Here is a 23674-nt window from a genome sequence, read left to right as displayed (position 1 = left end):
ATCTGTGGGAGTTGCTCACCATTTAGCTTCTTCTCAGAGCTGGAGTCTCTTAGAGTGGGTTAGGTCTGTGTGGCCTTCCTTCACTGGTTCTTTTGTTTCATTTATGTTCTAGTCAGCTGCTTGGCAGCGGTGTTTTAGTTTTAGTCTTTTCAAGATATATTGAGTGTAGGGAGCCTTCCTTTTTAGGCCTGTTTTCATTTGGTGTTTCCCCTCTCCCTTTAAATCGCTTGCGATTTTTGTGGTTAACCTTTGGGATTAAATTTTAGATTCCCCTGGTCCGCAACTGCGTCCCTCTCCACGTTGCCCTGACATAGATTTACTGTCTAAAGTTTGAAAGGCTTCTTCATCCTGGAAATCATTGAATCATTTTAATCTCTTGAACGCTGCCGGTTCCACTCCATCATCAGAAACCCCTGCTGTGTGAACAAGCATCGTTTAAACCCACAAAACAACCGAAACCTTCCAAAAAATACCAAATATGAGAGGCTGAATTTGGGGAAAAAATTTATAAAATTTTGAACAATGATTACGTTTTGATGTAGAGAAAAAAAAGCATGTCTAGGGTGTGATTGTGTTCATAAAGCACCATTATAGAGCTAAAAGAAGCAGAATAAAATATATACTACACTGGTTCCCAACACGGGGGTCCCGACCCTCTGTAGGGGTCGCCAAAGCTTTGCTGGGGGTCACGAGGCCTTCTTGATTCTAAGGGGTGTAAGACAATTTTTTTAAACAATTGTACAATTGACCTATATCTCAGCATTTCATTAATTTCTGTGAAGAAAACTAAATGAAATTTTTATTTATTTATGTAATTTTCAAGTTTGGATTATTATATATATTAAGATATAAACGGGATAATGGCAAAGTGAAGACACTGAACACAAGCTATATTCACAGAGCCTTCCTTCTCTGCAAAACAGCCTCCTCCTGCATTAGAGAAGTACGCAGCCAAAGAGCTGATTGAACGATGGCCAAGCGTCAGGGAGAAGAAAACACTGAATTAGTCCAAAAAAAAGAGAAGCATATTAAGTATGTATGATTGTTAAAAATAATACAGAGAACTGTATAAAAAAGAACAGAAAAACTCATCTGTGGTCCAATATTCACAAGAAATAATCTTTACTGCGTTCACTCTTTGGGTTAATTGTACAGTTTGTTCTGTACTGTTATTGTTATGCATCAAATATAATATGTAATATCCCAAAAATATGCCACTTAGTCAGGGGTCTGTTTACTCAATGACAGAAAAGGGGTCCCTTAAGGAATAAGGTTACTGCTATACTGTATTACTATCATACAATAAAGATAGGTCAACTTTAAAGGGTTGAGTGAAGGTGATTTCTTGCAATTTTGTTGGATAAATATAATCCAATTTAAGATTATATAAGATTCTATTGTTGTCAGTGTTGGCCTTTAAAAACCCAGAGAGCTTCCCCGCTAACACCTCCAGCAAGGTCAGAATAAAGTCAACGGAGAACAGTGTTGGGTTACAAATGAGTCATTTTTATTTTTTTAGTGCAACATCACAACAAACAATTTTCACATGAGGTATTCAAAGGGATTTTCTTTAGTTGTTGATACAAAATGTCCCACCATGATTGACGTTTAAAGTGTTGTGTATCTTTTTTTTTTTAAGCCTTTGGTTGGTTAGCCACATTCATTAGTAAGTCTAACACATGGACAAGAATGGCACGATAAAGCATGGTGGGTCGAGTCCAAGCTGAGGAAACTCAGACTCAGTCAAATATAATATTTCCCTCAACTCTTCCCCGTTTAAAGCTTTTTGTATGGATTTAATTAATTCCTACTTACAACAGTGGGATCAAACAGTATTTCAACTACACTAAACATTTTGGAAAAACAGGGGTGGGAGGGGTGGCTTACAAATGTGGAAAAATAGCTTCTGTCTCCTCCGACCTTTTTTATTTTTGGATGAGTGCTTGATTCTTGGGCTTTTCTGTTACAGCAAGTCACATGATTCTAGTTTTTTCGGAAAACAAGGAATAGGCAACGTTGATTACAGCAAGATCCTCCTTGCTTGGATTGTCACCTCCTTCTTTTTTTGGTCTTGAGAATGATTTTATTTATATACAGAACATGGATCGATGGGACACTCTAGCATACTGGACTTAAAGCTTTGGCTGGACGGGGGCCTCGTTCGGCTCCTGTTACGGATTGATTCCAGCACATTTGGTTTGGAGTAAAAGGCATGAAGAAGAGACGGATGGACAGACAAGATAGATAAGATAGATAGATAGACAGACACCCTGACAGGATGGATTCTTTGGTTAAGGAATATCTTTGCCACACAACATCTCACACATTTGAGGTAGATGGGTAAAGTCTTCATGTACACACAGGGGAGAGGGCAGGGACAGACAGGGGGACACTGGGGTTTTACAGAGTCAAAAGACTTCCATCTGAAGACACTGCCTCATGTCAGTTTCTCAGTTCCAGCTCAACATAATACTGTTTTATGCAACATAAATAATCAGCACGCGGAACCCCACTGGTGCTTTTTTGAATCCTCTGAGTGCTACGGTAGCTCTGATAGGGAACTGCTAAAACTACCCATGATACATATGATTCAGCAGTTACCCATCAATCTTTGGTTGTTTTTTTGGTTTAAACATTATCAAAAACATTTTTTTTGGTCTTTTTTTCTTTTTTTTATTCTGAAAGTAATACATTGGCTTTCAGTTCTGCTATTTTCATTATCTCCGCTCTGCAACGGCCTCGGCTGCCAGACTTGTTTCATGGTCAAGTTCCTAGAAAAGCCACTAGGGGGTGCCGCAGGCTAAAATGGCAACGCTGATCACCTGCAGCAGCCAACCGGATTCACTCCTCCCCTCCCTCTTCGCCTCCCATCTGTACAGAAAGGGAAGAGCTTCCCCGCTTGACACGGAGCAGAAGGTGGCTCAATACAAAAAGCTCTGTCTCCATTTTAGGCTCCCAGTCAGAGAGACAAAGAGAAACCTGAAAGGTGTCACCTCAGCTTTGATACGATGACAGTAGCGAGCAGGGGTCGGCAGAGGAGCCTCCAAGCTCTATTATTTTTTCTATTTTTTCCCCCCTGTACCGACTCCACCGCACACCCCCACCACCGCCCCCCTTCGCTCTCAGCATGCTTACAATTGTTGCTCATTAAAGTTTAATTCAGCTCCATGCCCCACTACTCCAACACCTCCTATTCCTCAGACAACCTCCCTCCCACCTCTCCTATACACACACACACACACCACGAACACCATCCTCATTCTGGATGATTCAGCCTCCTCTCTGATCTCCCCCCGCCCCCTTTGAATGCCCCCTAAAGCCCACAGGTCTGGCCGAGAGCGGACCCCAGACCAGATACCCAGAGAGGAGACGGGATGAAAAAAGCCTCCCCTTTGAAGTCCGCGAAAAAGTCGATGGCCTCTTTCATGACCGCCCGTCTTTCAAGTGCACGCTGTGAAGGGGCCCCGGCAATCCGCCCCCTTCCAACGTTAAAGACAGAGAGAGAAAGAGAGAGAGAGGGTGGAAAACGGCTAAGCTAACCTTGCCACTCTTTGGCAGCATTTACACAGAGGTCACACAATCAGATCTTGGGTGATTTTATCCTGATTTAGGGCATCCATAACACAAAATCCTTGAAAATCAAATCACTTGTGCCTGTGCAAGTTGCCGGGGGAACCCAAACAAACCCTAGAGGACCTGGAACAAACTCCAAGAACACCCCAGATGATCAGAAATGAGCCCTAATGCTCTTGTAGGGCCCCAGAAGCCTTGCAACAAAATCAAACATCCCTACAAGATGAGGAACAAACTCTTAGACCATTAGAAGAACGGGGACAAAGGCTAGAAACCTAAGAGGCCTCCCGACCAAATCAGAGTCCCGTGAAGATGAGGAACAAACCAGAAGAACCCTAGAAGGCCAGGGACGAACTCTTGAGACCTTTAGAACACCGGGCGCTAAAACCCAAGATCCCCAGAAGTTGAGAAACACACCTTAGCAAGCCCCAGAAGACCAGGAACAAACTCTAAGACCTTTAGAACCCAGGGAACAAAAACCTAAGTCCCCAGAAGTTGACGAACACACTTCAATAACCCCAAAGGTCCAGGAATGAACCCTAAGACCTTCAGAACCCAGGAACCAAAAACCCCAAGATCCCCAAAAGAGGAACACACTTTAAGAACCCCAAAGGTCCAGGAATGAACCCTAAGACCTTTAGAACCAAAAACCCCAAGATCCCCAGAAGAGGAACACACTTTAAGAACCCCAAAGGTCCATGTCGAACCCTCTTGGAACTGAGACAACTGGCAGAAAGGCTAGGCATGTGGAGGACGGTGAGATCACACTGAGTTGGACATAGACAGGAGTGTCTGCGCTGCACTTGGGAGGGGGGGCAGGTGAGAGAGATGTGGGGGGAGGGTGGGTCACTCAATGGAGCCTTCAGATGGCGCTTTAAGTGGGTCCCCAGACACTTTACACACTCCGCCAGATGGCATTGGTCTGAACACAACTTTACAAGCAACCTGTGAACCTATGGGATGCCACATCATCATCGTTATTATTAATATTATTATTGTTATTATTCATAGTATTAATTATAAATATTATCACAACATTCAAACAAGCTTTGGCCTTGGCGTTAAGAGCTGACCGCAGAGACATTTGCAAGAGTAAAGAAATCCCCATTATTCTACAAAAAAAATGAAAAAGAAAACAAAAGGCCAGGCCTTAAAGATAGAGAGAGATACGCAACATCACTGGGTGGGTCGGGCTGAATCGGGTTGGGATCAGGTCGGGTACTGGGTTTAGGGATTCAGGCCGTACATTCAGGGAGGCAATGTTAATCTTTGGTATTACGATGGGATTCTACAGCTAAAAGTGCCCATCAGAAAAAGTCTTCAGTTTCACACAGACATACAGAGCATTGTTTAAATAAATACTTACAGTATATAGATAGCATAAATAAATAACCAAATAAATAGAGGAAAGAAAAAGGGAAAAACAATAAATACACAAATGCAGTAATAAATACATTGATCAGATCAGCAATTGCATTTGAAACGTTCTCGGTTTGATTTAACTATTGGCTATAAGGAGGCATGTTAAAGCCGTTCCTTTGTGGACCAAAAAAATGACCTTGTACGTCTGCAGGGCTGAAACAAACTGCCCCACACTTCCATCGTGTTTCTATAAATAGAGCGATGTGCTTGAAATCTGTACAAAAAGGGCTGAAAGAATCACATTCCTCCATTTTTCTAGACATCTGTAAAAAAAAGATTTCGTAATGGAGCAGAGGTGTTTACAGTTATTTGGAAATGAGTGGAAAAAAATACTACAATGTCACTATACATTGTGTCAGGTGTAGCTCTTCCCCGCGGAGCCTTCAAAGGTTGTTTTGTAATTTTTTCTTTTTTTTTTGGCTTGATTTTTGAGTCAAAAAATGGCTGTGGAGCTTCCATTTGAAAGCTCAGTCAGAGTCTTAAAGCTAGACAGTTGCACCAACAAGTCTTGTTTCTGCATCCTACTTGTGTTTATTGATTCTGTCCTGGCGTACGGCGAGATGCGCTGCGGTTCCCCCTTGAAAACTCTGATTCATTCAAGGCGGGACCATCTTTACAAAATAACAGGAAAGGCTCCTGTTGATGGTGAATGATTGACAGCCGGGAGTCACGGACGCTACAGAACCCTCCTGATAATTCCAGGCTCCGAACTTGGAACAACGCCATACAGTCCCGTGGAACCATCACCATGGAAACACATGCTAAGAAAGGAGAATAATGTTCTTCAGAGAAAAAAAATGGGGTTAAAAAAAAGCCTTTTCTTCCTCTTTCACCTTGATTCTTGAGGAAAAAACAGGACCATAAGAACATTGGGGGGAGGATTAACGTCTTTGGATGATGGTGGTGAACACTTTTGATTAAGAAGTTACACAATGGAGCTCTCCACATGTGAGCAAACGGCACCTCTTGATTCTTCACGTTTGGAGAGATGACTATAGATTAGAAGGTACACCAAAATATGCTTCCTCCTGATTTGTAATACCCTCATTATCTCTAATCTAGATAATCAAAATAATGCAATGAGATGGTGTCTATGTAAGGGCGTGACTCTTCTTTGAGTCAAATCATCTTTGCACCCTTGACTATACAAGCAGGACCTCACGTCCTGCGATCATATCACTCTGGGTATCGCCCCCTTCTATTTCAAGGGAGCGATCAACTTTGGTTTTGGGAAAATGCTTCATCTTCATAAAATCATTTATAATAGCTGGCTCCGTCGCTCCTTCTGATAACGAGGAGGACATTTATTACGGCCGATCTCTGCCTAGACCAGTCTATGTGCCCCCTTGCTCCATCAGCGCCCTCCCCACCGCACCTCCTCGGCGGTCCGTCATCATGCCGTGCTGCAGGACACTGCGGAGGAGGAAATGCTGGAGCCCGAGGAACCCGTGGAGGAGGGACGGCCCTCTTCTGCCCACTTGTTGACGTTGCGTCGGCGGGCGTTCATGAAGAAGTTGCTGACAGTGGAGAGCTCCAGGCCCAGCTGCTGGGAGATGGTGATCTGCAGCTCTTTGGTCGGGCGGTGGTTCTCCCTGAAGATGGCCAGGAGCGTACGCCGCTGCAGGTCCGTGAACACCAGCCTGGTGCGCTTCGGGCCCTGGTTGCGCTCCAGCTTGCTCTGCTCCTGCTCCTTCCGCTTGCAGGCTGCAGGCAGATGGATAAAAGATAAATTAAAAAAAAAGGAAAGGGGAAACAGGTTAGCTAACAGACTGGCTGGCTAACTAGGACAAATGGATTAAGCCGAGGGAAAGTGGATTTGTTGAAAGAAAACAGATTAGCTAAGCAACTTTGATTAGTTAAAAGAGATGAATCAGCAACTTGTTTCATTGTGCAGTAAAGGAATCAAGATGTTCAACCTATCACATCTTATTGCCAGTGAGCTGCAGTAAGGCTGCTGGGAAAAAAAGCAGATTACTACATCCAGGCCAAAGCTCTTCATGGTTTTCATTATGCTCTTCCTTTCGCTTTAGGAAAACACGGTATATTTGTACATGTATCTAGCCTTGAGACAAAGCGCAAAATCTGGTGTTGTCATCCACTTACTATGTCTTCCAAAAAAAAGAATCACATTCAAACACATAAAACAGATGCACAGTAAAGCTCTCACTTTGCAAAAGGACCGATGAACCCATTGGTAATCATTTTCAGACAAAATCTGTCACCTTTTTCTGTTGCTACGATGTCATTTCTGCAGCTTATTTGTCGACAGAACGTATGGACTCTGGCTTTTATGTCTTTTTTACATTTTAAATTGCAATCTACACAAGGAAAGATAACACTAAGGCCAAAGCAAGACACATCAGAAACATTAATTTACAGATTAGTACAACACTACTCAAAACTATGAATTAGATTTGTAACATCTTGTGACTGCATTTAAAATAAAAATGTACATTTTAGATTCTGCCTTCCTTAATATGCTGTATTTCTATATCTGTTTTGTACCCTAGAGGAGAAATTAGCTCAATGTCAAAGTTGGCAATATTTAAACTTTTTAAGTGGTAAAAAGAGGTGATGAAGCCTCCTGGTAATTTGTTTTTTAATGCCAGTCTCGCTTACACCAAGCACAAAATACAAACTCAGGGTCTGGGTTAAACACCGCTGTAGCTGCGGCAGCCCGTCCAATTATATAATCAATATTTCCTCACGAAAAGTCTGAAATTTAAAAAAAGAAAAGGGAAAAAAAAAGCCAGTTTTGTTCAGTGAGGAAGGGAAAAATAGCCTGATGTGTGTGGGTTGAGCTCAGATCCATTTTGAGAATCAGACGAGCATTTTGAATTCAGGCGGCATGTTCCTCTCTGCATATCCATCGCTGAACCTTTCACCTCTAACACGCTGTAATTCTGTATTTACAGGAAACACAACACCAACCTCTGCCTTTGTGTACCGAGCCAACTCCCCCCTCCCCTTCCTCCACTCCACTCCTCTCTCTCTCTCTCCTTCTCTGTCCATCTCCTTCCTCTACCTCTCTTCCCTTTCCCTTAGTGGACACTTCAACATCATTAGTTTCTCATAAAAGTCATTTACATGTGGCGGCAGTGAGTGAGTAATAATCACTTTAGGGGGAACTAATTTATTTTCTATTAAAGGCAGGTTACGTCAGGGGTGAGTGAAACAAGCAGAGTCGGCATTGCCCAGGGTGTTTAGAAGCCTTAAGTGGACTAAAACATATTTGGGGGAGTCATGCAATTACCTAAATGCACACTTTTAAGAGGTTTCAATCAGCACTGTGCGGTTGAGCGACTGTTTTGCTGATGGTATCAAATGCTTTTCTAAGTGTAAGCAGTAGTGTATGTGCAGACAACACAACGGGGCATGCACATGCACACAAACACTCTCACACACACATACACTCTAAGGAAGGACCAGTGGATTGGAGCCAATGCTGGACTTGTATTGAGTACTGGCCTGAAAGTTTGAAATCTGTAAACAAAAAAATTTACTAAATATGATTGTGCTATAATTAGGGCTGTCAAAGATAACGCGTTAACGCCAATCTGTTTTAATGACACTAATTTCTTGAACGCATTAACGCAACTTGCGATTTTTAGACTGTAGTGGGCTCAGTTTTAAAGCTAGAGTGAAGATAAACTAGAAAACCTAAGGAATCCATTGGTACTGTACTGTGGTACAGAGGCTGAATAAGAGGCTAAATAATGCTTCAAACTTGCCCTCAATTTTGGCGAGGAAAAACTGGCATGACCATTTTCAAAGAGTTCCCTTGACCTCTGACCTCAAGATATGTGAATGAAAATGGGTTCTATGGGTACCCACGAGTCTCCCCTTTACAGACATGCCCACTTTATGATAATCACATGCAGTTTTGGGGCAAGTCATAGTCAAGTCAACACACTGACACACCGACAGCTGTTGTTGCCTGTTGGGCTGCAGTTTGCCATGTTATGATTTGAGCATATTTTTTTAATGCTAAATGCAGTACCTGTGAGGGTTTCTGGACAATATTTGTCATTGTTTTGTGTTGTTAATTGTTTTCAAATAATAAATATATACATACATTTGCATAAAGCAGCATATTTGTCCACTCCCATGTTGATAAGAGTATTAAATACTTGACAAATCTCCCTTCAAGGTACATTTTGAACAGATAAAAATCTGTTAATTTGTGATTAATTGAAATTAACTATGGACAATCATGTGATTAATCATGATTTAATATATAAATCGATTGACAGCCCTAGCTATAATGTTTTCAATATTAAAACTATTATTTGATTTAGTATTGAGTTAAATTAGGATTTGTGATATTTAAAATGCTGTTTCAGAAGCTTTCACACCCTCAGAAGAACAGAAATGTGGAGATAACACTGAATCTTTGGACATTTTGAGCATTAAAACAGCCAAAACAGCCTCCACTGTTAAAACAAAACAAAACATGTGAACAAGTAATTTTTGTCTTGAATGTTCTCACAATAAGTGAAGAAATCTGCCAGAACAGTAAGATGTTTTCCAGTAAGATGTGTCTTTTTCAATTATTTTGTGGGGAAATTAATGTCTGTATTTTGAAACAAGACAGGAAAAGGCAGAACGCATCTCTAGAACCAAGAAAAATATAACTTTATATCAGAAAAAGCTGCTTTCTGGTGGAATCTTGCTGCACTGGCAGATTTCTTCACTTGTAAACAAGGTTTATGGTCCTCTATTATTGACCAAAATGACTTGATTAGATGGAGATATCAGCTAGCAGCAATAACCTTGAAATCCCATATTTCAAACACACACACACAATCAAACTCACACATGCTCCAAAACATACATTATATAAACCAAAGACGCTGCCTTTTGCTCTAAAAAAAAAAACAGCACTGACGCGTTCGATTGATTGGCTTACATCTTCCCATTGAGAGTCATCTCACACAGCCGGGGCTGATGTTTACTGTATGACCGGCTCTTCACTCCTCAAACTCACAGCGGCAAATTTCTCTCATTAGCAGGGGCGCTTGAGAAATAAGTGTGACCTTACTGGCGTCTTTTCCACACGAGTGCCATCACAACAGCAGCATCGGAGCCGGGTGGGGAGTGTGTGTATGTGTGTGTCACTGTTGGACTTTGATTGCTCTGACATCCAGCTGAGTTTCTGAAACTTAAGTACTCAACTGGACATGAATAAATCTCGCCGTGATTTCCCCGCGTACGTCCTCCTTCTAAAATCATTATCTGAAGGAAATGTTTTGACTCGGGGATGCACTCTTGTCAACTTGAGATTACAGGTGCCTGTTAGCTTTTAGGCATCCGGAGCTCGTTTGCATTTCTGAGAGTTATCGAACCACGTCTCATTAAAATCTGAACAGGCCGAGATGTCAGCGGCATGTCAAGTGAAATTATCTTTTTTTTTTTCTCCAAATGCTACATTTTTCACGGGCGTTACACCATCCCCGCCATCAATATTTCTGGGTAGGGGGTTGGGGGAAGGTGGGTCTGCAGCTATAGACGGTATATATACAGTGGTGCAATCTCAGCTCATGTAGTAATGAAAGGAATGACATGATAGTGCTGGCTAGCTTGCTTGTAGCGTGGATTTATGGCTTGTTGGAGTCGGGGTGTCCTGCCGCTCTCCTCCTCCTCCTCCTCGCCTCCATCCCATCCTCGGCTCTCTCCCTCACTGACGATCATAACGCCGACCATTAAGTAAATGCTTCCTTATGCTGTAATCATGTGTAAAAGGCTTACAATTACCATGCTATAAATCCCCGGTGCTGGGGCTACTCCTGGAGACATAAATATTCCCCTATAGGCTTCTTATGATCGTGGGAACAGCCCCTAATCATGATGTATGCCCCTGTCTCGTGTTGCTGAAACGTGATCGAAAGCCCTTTCCCTACCCCCCGGCGTCTCAACCTACACCCCCCCTCCCAGCCAGAACAGCCCCCCAACACCCCCGCCCAGCAGCCCCCCCAGCCCACCCCCTGCTGATTTCTTGGGCCAGGGGCTGATAGAAATTATTGATTAAATCTGTGCAGCTCAGACTCCTCGACCCACAGAGGCTGGTTAACCCCTTCAGCGCCGGAGTGGGGGGAGCTGCAAGAGCCAAGATAAAAAAACAAAAAAAACAACAGCCCTGTTTGTTAGGTGTTGGCCACGTCGGCCTGCTTACAATTCCCGATATGCAAATGGAATCGGCTTTGACCTTTGAGCCTCAGCCGGTAGAATGTGAACTGTACGCAGCGAGAGGTGGACGAGGCTTTGTGGCTTTCATTACTGTGGGGGTGGGTGCAGGCACTGGAGCCGACACGTAAACCGCATTGACCTTTCTTATTCATTTGGACCTTTAGTCAAGGGCTTCGGCCATCATCTTTAAAGTTATAGTCTCTGATCCCCCCCCCCCCCCCCACCCCACTCTCCTTGACTTTAAGTGTCGGAGCATGGCTGTGTGGTCTTTATCCTGACTTCTTCTCCGACTAAATCCTGATTGCCTCCTCCACAGCCTGAGGTTGGGCTAGAGATGCATCTCATATACAGTGCAGTAATCCATAGAGCATACACACATACACACACACACACACAAACAAGATACTGCGGATAAATCCAAGGGACCACCTCCTCCGTGTTTAGCAAAATGTCTCTGCAGAAAAGACAATTATTTGAAAAGAAGACAAAATGGCAGCAACAATGTTCCATAATTACTGTGCATCGAGACTCAGAGAGAGCTCTGCAGCCTTCCACATATCAGAGACATAGTTATGGAAATAACACGGTGCTGCTGCTGGCTGACACTGAAGGGCCTTCTATGTATTTAAGCGAGTGCTGCATTAAGGAGGATCATCTTAAAACTTGAGGCGTGAAGCAGCGAGCACTTGAGCTATCTTCAGACTGGGGAGCACAGGGCACCACGCATTCTAATTCCAGTCTCGATTCGCCGATGCGGCCGAGGTGTGTGTGGGCAAGGCGTGCTGCTCTTTCCCATGGAAATCAATAGAGGCTTGTAATTAAACAAAAGGGGGTTGGCCAGAAGGGGTGGGGGGGGAGAAAAACAACAACCCCCTTCGGAAAGTAGGTTATGTAGAAAAGTGCCGAGCTGTCCAAATTGTGGCTTTGCCAAGAACTAAATATGCAATTTCAGAGTGTGTGGGAGCAGGGAGAGAGCAGCATTGTCAAACATTAGCACACTTCTCTGTGTAGGGACTTAAATTTTTTATGAGCCTGATTGATCGGCATGCTCGGACTCGGAGCACCGACTCGTTAAAATAATGTTTGTGTTTGTAAAAAAGATGAAGAAACAAAGATGCTGCAAATAAAGACAGATTGATTGACGATTGGAAATCTGCTCAAAGGAACAAAGAGCTGTTTTATCATGAGGACGATTAGGTTTTTTTGTGTGACAGGGAGAAGGCGCTTTGCATACAAAGCGTTCACACGTTCGCAGGATTGGATTCATCAAACAAGCATTTCTGTCAAATTACAGAGAGCACACCACACAGATAACTCATCTTTAGATAAGAGGTTTGGGGTGTGATTGCTGTAACGTTTTGCTGAATGGAGGACGTACACATGTGCTCTCAGAGCCGAACAATCAAAGATCAATAATTGTGAAGGGATTGCAAGAGTGCAAAATCATTACCTATGAACTCTATTGTGTTGTTGGGCTTAATCAGTCGAGCTGCTGACAGAGAGCGAAACGCAGTGATCAACTGGGCAGGCTCACACACACGTACTCCTCACAGACCCCCGCAGTGAGCACACCACTCACACACACACACTCTGGTCTCATATTACTGTGTTCACTTGGATCTCTTTCTGTGCTCCGTGTATCAGATGGGCCCTCGGTCCCTGTGGAGGGACAACACTGTAACACGGCACTGTACAGCGTGCTGTCGTGTCTTCAATCCACATCCCCAAAGAATATTAAATGTCAAGCAGCAGATTACAATGTGCCTTTCAAAAAAAAAAAATCTTTACCCTGTGAAATCTGTATAAATACTACTAGGCTCGCAAAGAAAGATTTTTTTTTTTTTTTTACCATTGCATAATTTCTTTATAATTTTTCCAAATAATTGAATAAGTAAAGTTTATAAAATGTCAAAAAATTGTGAAAAATGAAAAAAAATCTGAGCCCAAAGTGACATCTTCAAATTGTTTGTTTTGTCTGACCAACAGTCCAAAATGCAAAAAATTTACTGAATTTGCCAAAAAATATAAAACAGAAAAGACAGTAAATTCTCACATTTTGAGAACCAGCTGCTAGATAAGTGACTTTTATTAATTGATTATCCAAACAGATAATTTTCTGTCAGTGGACTAATCGATGCCGCACTAAAGATTACATGCGCCTCCAGTTAAGCAACAACCTCTTGTTTTCCAGATATGAAGAATCTCACCAACCTGCGAGGTGCTGCCTCCCCGAGCAGGACAACATTAGTATTTAGCCTCGCAGTAATTGCCTCGGTGACGACGTTGATAAAAGACGTCTGGCAAAAGCTCAAGTCTAATTTGCATCAGCTACCTTGCCAACTCAACTTCAGCCGCACGCTGAGCAGATATAAATCACTGCTAGAATTAATCAATCGCTCCAGAATGGCATATCTGCACAAATTATTTTGTGGGCTCAAAAGCGATTAAATTGCCAACCGCTGCTCACGCTGATCTTCATGGTTCATTTAAGAGGAGGGCAAATGTCTGTGGCTTTTTTTTTTTTTTTTTATTGTAGCTACTGTACAAATCAATAGGAGCTGTTTGGGAGCAAAGTAAACAAAGGAATGGCACATATGGCCCTTTCTTGCTCAAACTGTCCTCAATGTGGCTGCTAAGTTCTTATTATCCAGGCTGTTGAGACAATAGACAAACCAGTGGTACATTCACAGTGGTGTGAAGAAGGGGAAACATCAGTATGATGCTTTTCCTCATGTCTCAACCTGAGCTGCATACTGATTGCTGGTGAGGAGAATTTTTTTTTTTGGAAGACATGGAGAAGGAAGGTGTTTGGGGAAAACAAGAGAAGAGAGTGTGTCTGTTTGTTGTTGTGGTTTCTGTATGAGCATGTGTGCGTACGTACATGTGTGTGTGTATGTGTGTGTGAAGCAGATAGAGAGCAAAGCCAGATCTTACCCTCCAGCCGGAGCGAGGCCATTCTTTGAAACTCTGGCTCCTGCAGCCAGCGGGACATCCTCTTAAAGGTCTCACGGCCGGACTTGAGCTTGCCCCAGGGCTTGGGGTTCCTCAGGAGGTCAGACAGTGTGCCCTGTGACCTACACAGAACCCTCTCGGCGAAGATGGCCTGGGGGATGCTGTACCTCTTCAGCTCGGTGATGATCCTCTGGGCCACGTCTCTGGTGTTGATCTCCTCGCCGCCGCCGCCTCCGCCGCCCTGCGAGCCCGCCAGCATGCCCTCGCCGGGCGAGGACAAGGCGGACGACGAGGAGTGCAGGTGCTCGCCCATCTTGGAGGCCTGCTGGCTCGGGTGATGGTGGGGCTGGTAGTGCTGGCTGTAGAGGGTGTGAGGGTGGTGGCCCTGGGCATGCTGGTGAGCCTCCATTTTGTTCAGCTGGTGCCCCACCGACACGTCGCCTCCTCCCAGGCCCGGCGGCGACATCTCACGGCCGAAATCGGACGTCCGGCAGAAGAGGCTCCCACCGTGGACGTCGTAGCCGGCGTGGAGCATCTGTCCACCGTTGCCATTGGGGCTGTTGCCCAAGCTGCCATAGCCGTGCATGGAGGAGGCCAGCCCTGAACCCGCGGAGGGTGGCGACAGGCTCTGGGTCATGGCGAGGTCTTTGCCGTACGGGTTGTAGAAGTTGGTGCCGAGGCCTCGGTCATCACGCATGAGGGTGAAGCTGCCGATGACGTTGCTGACAGGGAGGCAGGGGTGGTGGTGGTGGTGGTGGTGGAACTTGTCGTCAAAGGGCTGCAGCGGGGTCAGGGTGGTGTAGGTGCTGCCTGAGCTGGACGGGGAGTCGCCGCTGTACCCCAGCGCCGACATGGAGTGGTCGAAGCCCGACGGACGGGGATCGGGCTCCAGGGACATGGAGGGGCCCCCGAGGGAAGGCCGGGGGAAAGCAGCCGAAAGGTCCCGCGAGTGCAGCATGGCCCTGCCGTCCTGGCTGTGAGCCAGATCCGGGTGACTGTGGAGGGACATCTCCCCTAGACTCCCATCCATCTTCAAATTTCAAACAAAATAAATGTGTACTTCTTCACCCCTGTGTGTGTTTTGTTGCTCTTCTTGCTTGTTATTGTTGTTCAACAGCCGGGGCTAACAGTCTGGAAGGTCTCTTGTTACACCAGACTATGGATTTTATTGATTTGTGAATTAATTGATTTCCGGGCTTATGGGGGTGTCTAATTAATTATCTGATAACGTTAAGTACTGTCTTCAAACTCCCTCTCAAACTCCCAGAAAACGAGTTTATAGCAGCAGCAGCATCCAGGAAGCTCTTTAACTGTGATTTTCTTTTTTTTAATTCTCACTTGTGCATCAGCACTCAGCTCCTCTCTTGTCTCTTTGGTGCTCAGCTGTGTGTTTCCTTTCCTCTGGCAGGAGCCTCGCTTTTGTGCCTGCGTGAGGAGACAAGACAGGCGACGTTACTCCGCTTGTATTTTAAACTTTCATCGTTGCAGAGAACGAAAAAACAACCCGAATACCGAATCATCTCCATCAGTCTTTTAAACACGAATACACACTCTGTGCATCCCCAAAACAATAATAATAATAGAAGCATTTTAACTCATTTTTACATCACACATCACGAGAAAACACCTAATCACTTCAACCGAATCTCATTTTGAATAAATGTTTTTTTTTTTTTTTCCTTTTTACGCAAAGTTATGGATACAGAAGCGCTGCACATTAGGTGCGTAATAGGTGCGTTTTTTGCAAATTTACGCCGCATGTAATGAATGTGAGCGATGCGTTAACTAACTACCGAAACACGATGGCGATCCAGAGACACAAAAAACATCGACATGCATGCATGCATATGTCTATATTTGCTCCAAAAATCCTACCTTTTTATTCACCACTTCTTCTCAGAGCGCGTCCTCGGCTGTTGTCCGTCCTGTCTCCTGCATGTCTCCGATTGTGTCTCCGAGCAGCTTCCCTGCAGATTCACATTCAAACACAATGTGTCCTCGCTGCGCCCCGGGGTGCTATACATTCACCAAAAAACCAGAGTGCAAAAAAAAAACCATCTGCGGTTTACAGACGAACAATCTCTCTCTATTGCTCTTCGGTTCCCCAGTCTTTGTTTTCCTCCACTCCACAAAAAAATCTCTGGGTCTAGCCTCGTTTTCTTTTTTTTTTTCCTTTCCTTGCTCTACACTAGCAGCTCTCCTCTTTTTCTTTCATTATCTCGTGAGATTTTCCTCCTCCTCCTCCCTCTCTCTCTGCCTGCCACTTCATCGATCTCACCACCAACTCTTTCTCCCTCTTCCTCCTCCTCCTCCTCCTCCTCCCCCTTTGCTCACATTGACTCTCTGCTTTCAGTGCGTCACGGCCTTAAAAATCTGACAGATGTGCGATGAAATTCCTACTCCAATTAACCCTTTCTCTCCGGGGGGGTGATGGAGGGAGGGATGGATGGAGGAGGGAGGTGTGGAGGAGGAGGTGGAGGAGATGCTCCCTTTCTCATAACCCCACAGGTTAAGCCTTCTTCAGCTTGATTGCAATGCACACAATTTATGAATTATGTGCGCACAATCCCATCATGGTCATTCTGCTGCGCTCGGCATGTTTATTGTATCTGATCAACGGATTTTCACAAGCTGCAGCTAATGTCGTTTTGTTCTTTTTTTTTTTATTTATGTAACAAGTGATACTGCTATTGTCACTGCTGTGAAGAATTATAGAATAGCCTATACAAACCAGATAATATAAGCATTTTTTTTCTTTCTATTATTATGATTTTTTATTGTTATTAAAATTGTGTATTACTTTCATTTTGTAATTTCTTATATAAGTGCAGGATTGGCAGGCCCTGAGATGATTTAAAAAATGAATTAAGTGTGAATATGCAATTATGTAAATCGCCTCACTGACTTATTGACTCGAGAGAAGAAAAAAAAATCTATCCACTTTCCACTCTGCTGTGCATCATCTCCACACCACACCACATCCTCTATTTTAGTACCAAACATCCAAGAAGGATTTTACATTCATGTTATTTTTCTGACTTTTTCTGACCCACCTTTTCAGGAATAAATGCTGTCAAGTGACGCTCCTCGTGTTTAGCCCAGCTCTTAATCAGCACTCAGCACGCGCCTCCATTCACTCACAACGCTCAACACTTCAGTCTGTAAAGTCCCTCAACGAGATCAATGCGACCCTGTTTTTTTTTGTTTTTTTTTCCAAAAGCCCCTCGACCTGCTGCTGCTGCACCGAGCAGACGCACTGCAAGCCTGCTGGGAGCGCGTGTCCGTGTGCACGTGCAAGAGTGTCCACTGAATGTAATTTTGTGTAAATTGAGCGTGCCATCTTGAATTGTCTCTGTGTGTGTTATGCACGTGCGTGATCACTTTGTGTATAGGCCTCTACTTGTGTGCACTTTTTTTGCTTGAGTGCATGCATGCTCGTGTATATGCGCGCGTTCACAAGAGATTGGTGTCCATGTGCCTGTATGCGCAATATAATATACATCTAGTCTGCATGGTCAGGCCTGTGCGTGCATGTGTGCACGTGCAAGAGTGTCCACTGAATGTAATTTTGTGTAAATTGAGCGTGCCATCTTGAATTTCTCTGTGTGTGTTATGCATGTGTGTGATCACTTTGTGTGTATAGGCCTAAGAGAGCGTGCATGTGTGCGTGCGTGTGCAGGCCTCTGCTTGTGTGCACTTCTTTTGCTTGAGTGCATGCATGCTCGTGTATATGCGCGCGTTCACAAGAGATTGGTGTCCACTAGCTGATTTATAGGGGCTTTTTCAATGAGTAACACAATTGATAAAGTGGATGATATAATGTACATGAATGAGCCAAATAGTTTTTAAAACACCTAACTTTCTCATATTTTAATGAATATTTTTAACAAAGAAATTATGAAAATTATATAAAAAAAACATGTATTTTAATGTTAATCTGAAGAGCAAAAAAACTGATATTTTAGAAAATCGGACAGCACAAAAACATCAGTTTAGAATATGCATTTTCTGCCAAATTAAATGATGGGACCTGTTGACTTTTTTTTGTATTAAATGAAAGAGAAATGTGCCCTGATATAAAATTGACCATTGCTTGAAGTGAATATTTAGTAAAAATTGATAAATACAGCCCATGAACATGACATGTATACCCCTAATTATAGAATCACTCTAATATACATCTAGTCTGCATGGTCAGAGAGAGAAACACAGAGACAGACAGACAGAAAGCAGGGAGGCAGAGAGAGCATACTAATCATATCTGTCTGTCAGTTTAATTTTCAGAGATGAGCAGTTCTGGTGCTCGGTGTGGGACCGCGCGCTACCCGGAGCAGATGCTGCCCTATCGATCCGCCCCGCGCGCAGCCTGCACGGAGGGATGATGCGTGCGTGCATGTGTATGGATGGCGAGTAGCTGGAGGTAAAATGGTCAACGGCTCCAGAGCGAAAATAAAAGGTCCTTTTTGGAGGTCGTGGGGTGAAAGTTCACCTTCTGTGGCTGGAAAATCCGAGACACCCGAGCTGCTATAAAGGCCCCCAACTTTGTACAGTGCAGGCCTGAAGGGAAACTGACTGGGTCTGGGCTTGTCAACATTTATAGAGCCACTTATAATCTGGAAAAAAAATCCAAAATCCAAAATACATTTATGCGTAATGGGGAGTTATGATGGAAAAATCTATTGGACGTGATTAATTCAACTGTACAATAAGCTCCAGACTGTTAGATCAGCAGCAGTATAAGACAATTTCCATTTTAAACATTTAGTTGATGCTCTCATTCAGAGTCACTTTCAGCAGCAGCAGCAGCACGATCAGCAACATTACAGCCAAAAAACATTTACATTTCAGCCATTTAGCTGATGCTCTCAGAGAGGGACTTCCAGTGAGAGCACCATATAGGAGCTTCAAAACCCTCCATTACCAACCCAGGGAAAACTGACTGGGTCTCAACACATATAGAGCCACTTTATAATCTGGAAAAAATCCTACATTTATGCGTAATGGTGGAGTTATGATGGAAAAATCTATTGGATGTGATGAATTTAACAGTACAATATAAGCTCCAGACAGTAAGATCAGCAGCAGTATATGTACATATTATACTACATTTATTAATTGACTGTACACACTATGTTCACCCATTCACTCTGTATCTTTTATATCTCTATTATTGTTTTATATTTTTTGTATACCTTTTAAACCTCTCCTATGTTTCACTGTTTGCTGATGTTGCTGCTTTGACATCTGAATTTCCCTCCAGAGATTAATAAAGGTTCATCTTATCTTATCTTATCTTAGTAAGGCCATTTCCATTTTAAACATTTAGTTGATGCTCTCATCCAGAGTCACTTTCAGCAGCAGCAGCAGCACGATCAGCAACATTACAGCCAAAAACATTTACATTTCAGCCATTTAAGCTGATGCTCTCAGAGAGGGACTTCCAAACCCTCCATTACCAACCCATAGGCAATAAATATACCGAGGAAAAATACTCACATTTTGTGCCATTTAAGCTGCAGCTCTGCATGCAAAGTGACTTTCGATATGGTGGCTGCTGTCGAATAAAGCTTTTAATCTAAAGCTCAATTTAGCATGATGCGTTTCATCCTGAGGGACATGTATGAGCATCAAATCCTGCATCACCGATATTACAAGCAGCCAATAGCGAGGAGGTCATGAGGTCAGATGACATTGCTGTGACCTTAAAATGACCATGCATGCATGTGCTGGGAAATAAATAGAATAATCCAAAAGAGAGACAGAAAAGGGGGGTGGGTTATTTTCTGGTGTTGCAGAGAAAAGGGAAGAGAGAGAAATGACTCGTCAAAATTCATAAATTCATATTTTTTTTTAGAAGAAAATTTAAAATAATAAGCATTGCGTGCTGTTTTCTGCAGCCATTGGACGTGTTGTGCATGCGGCCTGCAAAACCTCCCCGAGCTGCAGCAGCAGGAGCAACAGGACTGAGAGGAGGAGGAATACACTGCGACATTATTCATCCTGTACTTTACACTCAACCCCCAAATCTGCTGTTTAATCACCGAGTAAACGTGATCACTTATTGGTAAATGATAATAGATGGAGCACATGGCAGTTGGTTGCAGTTTTGAATGAGATATTGACTCCCTGTTATAACTGCTAAAAAAGGGGAGAAAAAAATAATCTAAATGACGGTTTTTACGCAGCGTCCATCAGTGAAGAATAATCTAATCTGAAGGATTAAAAGAGAGAAAAAAGCAGTTTTCCTTCTGTTTCTCCAGACTTGATTTGTGTGGTATTATAAGTGATATGATATAATAATAATATATATTTAACTTCCAAAATATAATAATAATCGTCCCATTGTGATAACAGACTGGTGATATTGCTGCAGGTTTTTGATTCTGATTTAAATGGGTTGTTTTTTTATTTCATCTAATCTGAATATTCCCATGTATTATTTAATAAACACACACACACACTCAAACACACAAACACACACACACACACACACACACACACACACTGTAATGAGTGGTAAACATGACATCTGAAACTGAAACTGTGTGCCTCTCAGTGTGTGTGAACACATAACCCTCACACACATACATATAATACAGTACATAATACATACAAAACACAAAGTTAATTCCCCATGTTATTTATTGACATATATAATAATACATATAACACAGAACGTTTGGAACAGTCATATTTTCAGCTCTTATTTTGAAAAGGAAACCAAAGTTGACGCTATAAACATGAGTTTTCATCTTGTTTAACACTTTTTATGACAGAAATCAATTTAACAAATAAAATATCCACACTGGAAACAACCTTAAGTAGGAATGCATCTTTATACAAAAACAACTGTATTTTATTTACTACTGTAAAAAAAATAATTTCCCTGCCATCCCTTTATTATTACATTACCTGTTGTAGCTTAAAGCCTCTATATGTATAACTATGCAACATGCTGAATGTGACAAATTGTTGGCTTTTACAGCCATTCTCAATGTCATCTTATATATATTAATTTCAGTCAAATTACTTCTGAAATATGTGCAATATATCAGTTTTCTTCGTGATGCAAAACATTCCAGGTAACACTGAGAGACACAGTGAAACAAACACTGTCGACTTTTATTTTTTAATTTTAGCGTGCAAAACGCACGTGCATCTGTCATGTCCACATTACAAATAAATGTAAATGTGAATTATGCCTCCTAGAAGTAATAAAATATATTTCCTCAAGATGCCACATATATGCTTTTTTTTAAATTTCAGAATCAACTTTATTTACAAGCAAAGTAAAATATGAAGTCCTGTTGCTCGCAGCGTCTCTAAAGTTTTATTAATTAATTTATTAATTGATTTATTGTATTTCAAAGTAGACTTTAATTTAAAGTATATTGTTCATCTTCAACGTGTGATATTTTACTGTTTTTAAAATAAAAGTTTTACAGCAGAGGACTTTACAGTGAAGCTTTAAAGATAAAAGAAAACTTTATTTGTGCAGCTGCAGGTGGGAAGTTAAAAACTCTACAAATATGAGCTTTAAACATTTTCTCTTATATTCTTATCAACATCTATATAATGCGTACAGCAATATATAAATCGTTATTACAATAACAACCACTATTATTATTATGACTTTGTTTTTATTTCCAGCTTTTAAGAACACAATGTTCAACTCAACTTTAAATAATGAAAGTGGCTCAGTATTTTTAAATCCATATTTTATTGCTATAAAATACTACATGTATTCTTAAAAATCTGTATTATCATGTATTTGTAAGAACTATTTCTCTGAAAATATTTAGTCTATTGAATATAAATTGTATTGCAGTAGAGATTACAGTGAATAAATAAAAAGAAAAAAATCTAAAAAAAAGAAAAATATATATTTCGATTTAACAAAAACTTAAAGAAAATTTATTAATGTGTTTGCTTATTATGACTACTGACATTTAAACAGTAATCTAATTTGAAATAAATTCTTTCACAACATGACATAATGATACTGTGTTACTCTGACACTGTTCTGCTTTTCTCTTCCTGTTTCTTGTTGTCAACTCCTTTTTTTATTTCCCTCTCATCCAATCGATAAAATCAATTATTACCACGAGACCTGGCGTTACACAGATCGCAATGTGAATAATCGATAACTGAATTAATTTCACCGGATTACATCTGAAAGAAAAAAAAATGGACCAATAATAGTAATAATGATAATAATAATATTAGAAATTATCCATATTGACTCCAACACGTTTGATATGAGATAAACTGATTGAGGTGCACATTAACCTGCAGGAGGGATTCTTTGCAACATAAATATGGATGATTATGAGGTTAAAAAAAGTGTGTTATGCAACATAAAAATGAGAATGATTAACATTATTCATTGATCTGTTTTATGAAGCCTGTTTTTTTTTAAAAGGGTTTGATGTAAAAACATGCAACCTGCAGGTTAACATGCAGGCCTTCATAGTGTATCTGCATGGACAGGAGTGTGGCCTGCTGCAGAAACACACACATGTTCTCACAGAACACACTGCTGACTAATAATAACAGCTCCTTAAGGTATTCATTTCACTTCACACTTAATATTACAGCAAAATAAATTAATACAAGCATCATTGCATATTATATAATATCTGATTATTCTGTTATATTCACAATAAGATGTGCTATTAGACTACAATTCAAAACTTTTTTTCTTAAATAAGTCAAATAATTAAAATGAAAAATAATAATAATAACATCTCCTTAAGGGTATATTCATTTCACTTCACACTTAATATTATAGCAATAATAAATCAATATAAGCATCATTCTGTATTATAACATCTGATTATTCTGTTATATTCACAATAACATGTGCTATTAGACTAAAATTAAATTTTTTCCCCCTTAAATAAGTCAAATAATTCAAATTAAAATAACACACACAGAATAGATTCTGGATGTAAAAACACTGTAGCAGCTGCTGGGAATTTATTGGAGCTATAGTGAATGGACGATAATCACATTATTTTTCCTCTATTATTTGCAGGTTTGGTTGCAGTAATGATCGTGTACGCCAGTGATGTGGAACTTGACTTGCAGCGTGAATAATGTTATTATCGATCATATCTGGATTAATGCAAATGCACTCGTTTAATTCACTGGATTCGCCTCCTGTGCAGATGAGCCAATAATGCGCTGCAGCAGCAACTGAGTAGTACTGGAGGGGTAAAAAAAAACTACTAAAAACTAGTTTCACCTGCAGGAATCAAACATCACATGAGGGAAATATTTTTTTTGAATATTTAGTTGATAGGCTGTTTTTTTGCAACATTAGTTTTCTTTGGAATAAATTAATTTTCTAAGCTGCAGGGATATTTAGCTTTCACATAAAACACAAACGCTTTTTTATTTTATTATTTATTATTATAGTTCTTCATTTAGAAATAGTGTGTGTATGTGTGTGTGTTTGTGTGTGTGTGTGTGTGTGTGTGTGTGTGTGTGTGTGTGAGCGCGCGTCCGGTATGAGCGCGCGCCCTAGTGAGTATCGATC

General features: G+C 41.6%; 1 protein-coding gene across 1 annotated transcript; it reads right to left on the bottom strand.

Annotated features, from left to right (window-relative positions):
* Window positions 1–6249: 6249 nt before the first annotated feature.
* On the bottom strand, window positions 6250–15314 carry onecutl (one cut domain, family member, like). The gene is made up of 2 exons (XM_074653029.1): window positions 14116–15314; window positions 6250–6699 (listed from the first exon to the last, which is right to left on the bottom strand). The coding sequence occupies exons 1-2, from the start codon at window positions 15161–15163 to the stop codon at window positions 6389–6391; spliced, it is 1359 nt and encodes a 452-aa protein (XP_074509130.1). The 5' UTR covers window positions 15164–15314; the 3' UTR covers window positions 6250–6388.
* Window positions 15315–23674: the final 8360 nt, after the last annotated feature.

The sequence above is a fragment of the Sebastes fasciatus genome, chromosome 12, assembly GCF_043250625.1.
Source record: "Sebastes fasciatus isolate fSebFas1 chromosome 12, fSebFas1.pri, whole genome shotgun sequence".
Classification (NCBI taxonomy): Eukaryota; Metazoa; Chordata; class Actinopteri; order Perciformes; family Sebastidae; genus Sebastes; species Sebastes fasciatus.
The sequence above is the reverse complement of the archived record's forward strand: the minus strand, read 5'-3'. Positions and strand labels throughout refer to the sequence as shown.

Coding starts and splice junctions, on each gene's coding strand:
- onecutl (XM_074653029.1), bottom strand. CDS start 15,163: ATGGATGGGAGTCTAGGGGAGATGTCCCTCCACAGTCACCCGGATCTG. Junction 6,700..14,115: donor GGCCTCGCTCCGGCTGGAGG/GTAAGATCTGGC, acceptor ATCTGCCTGCAG/CCTGCAAGCGGAAGGAGCAG.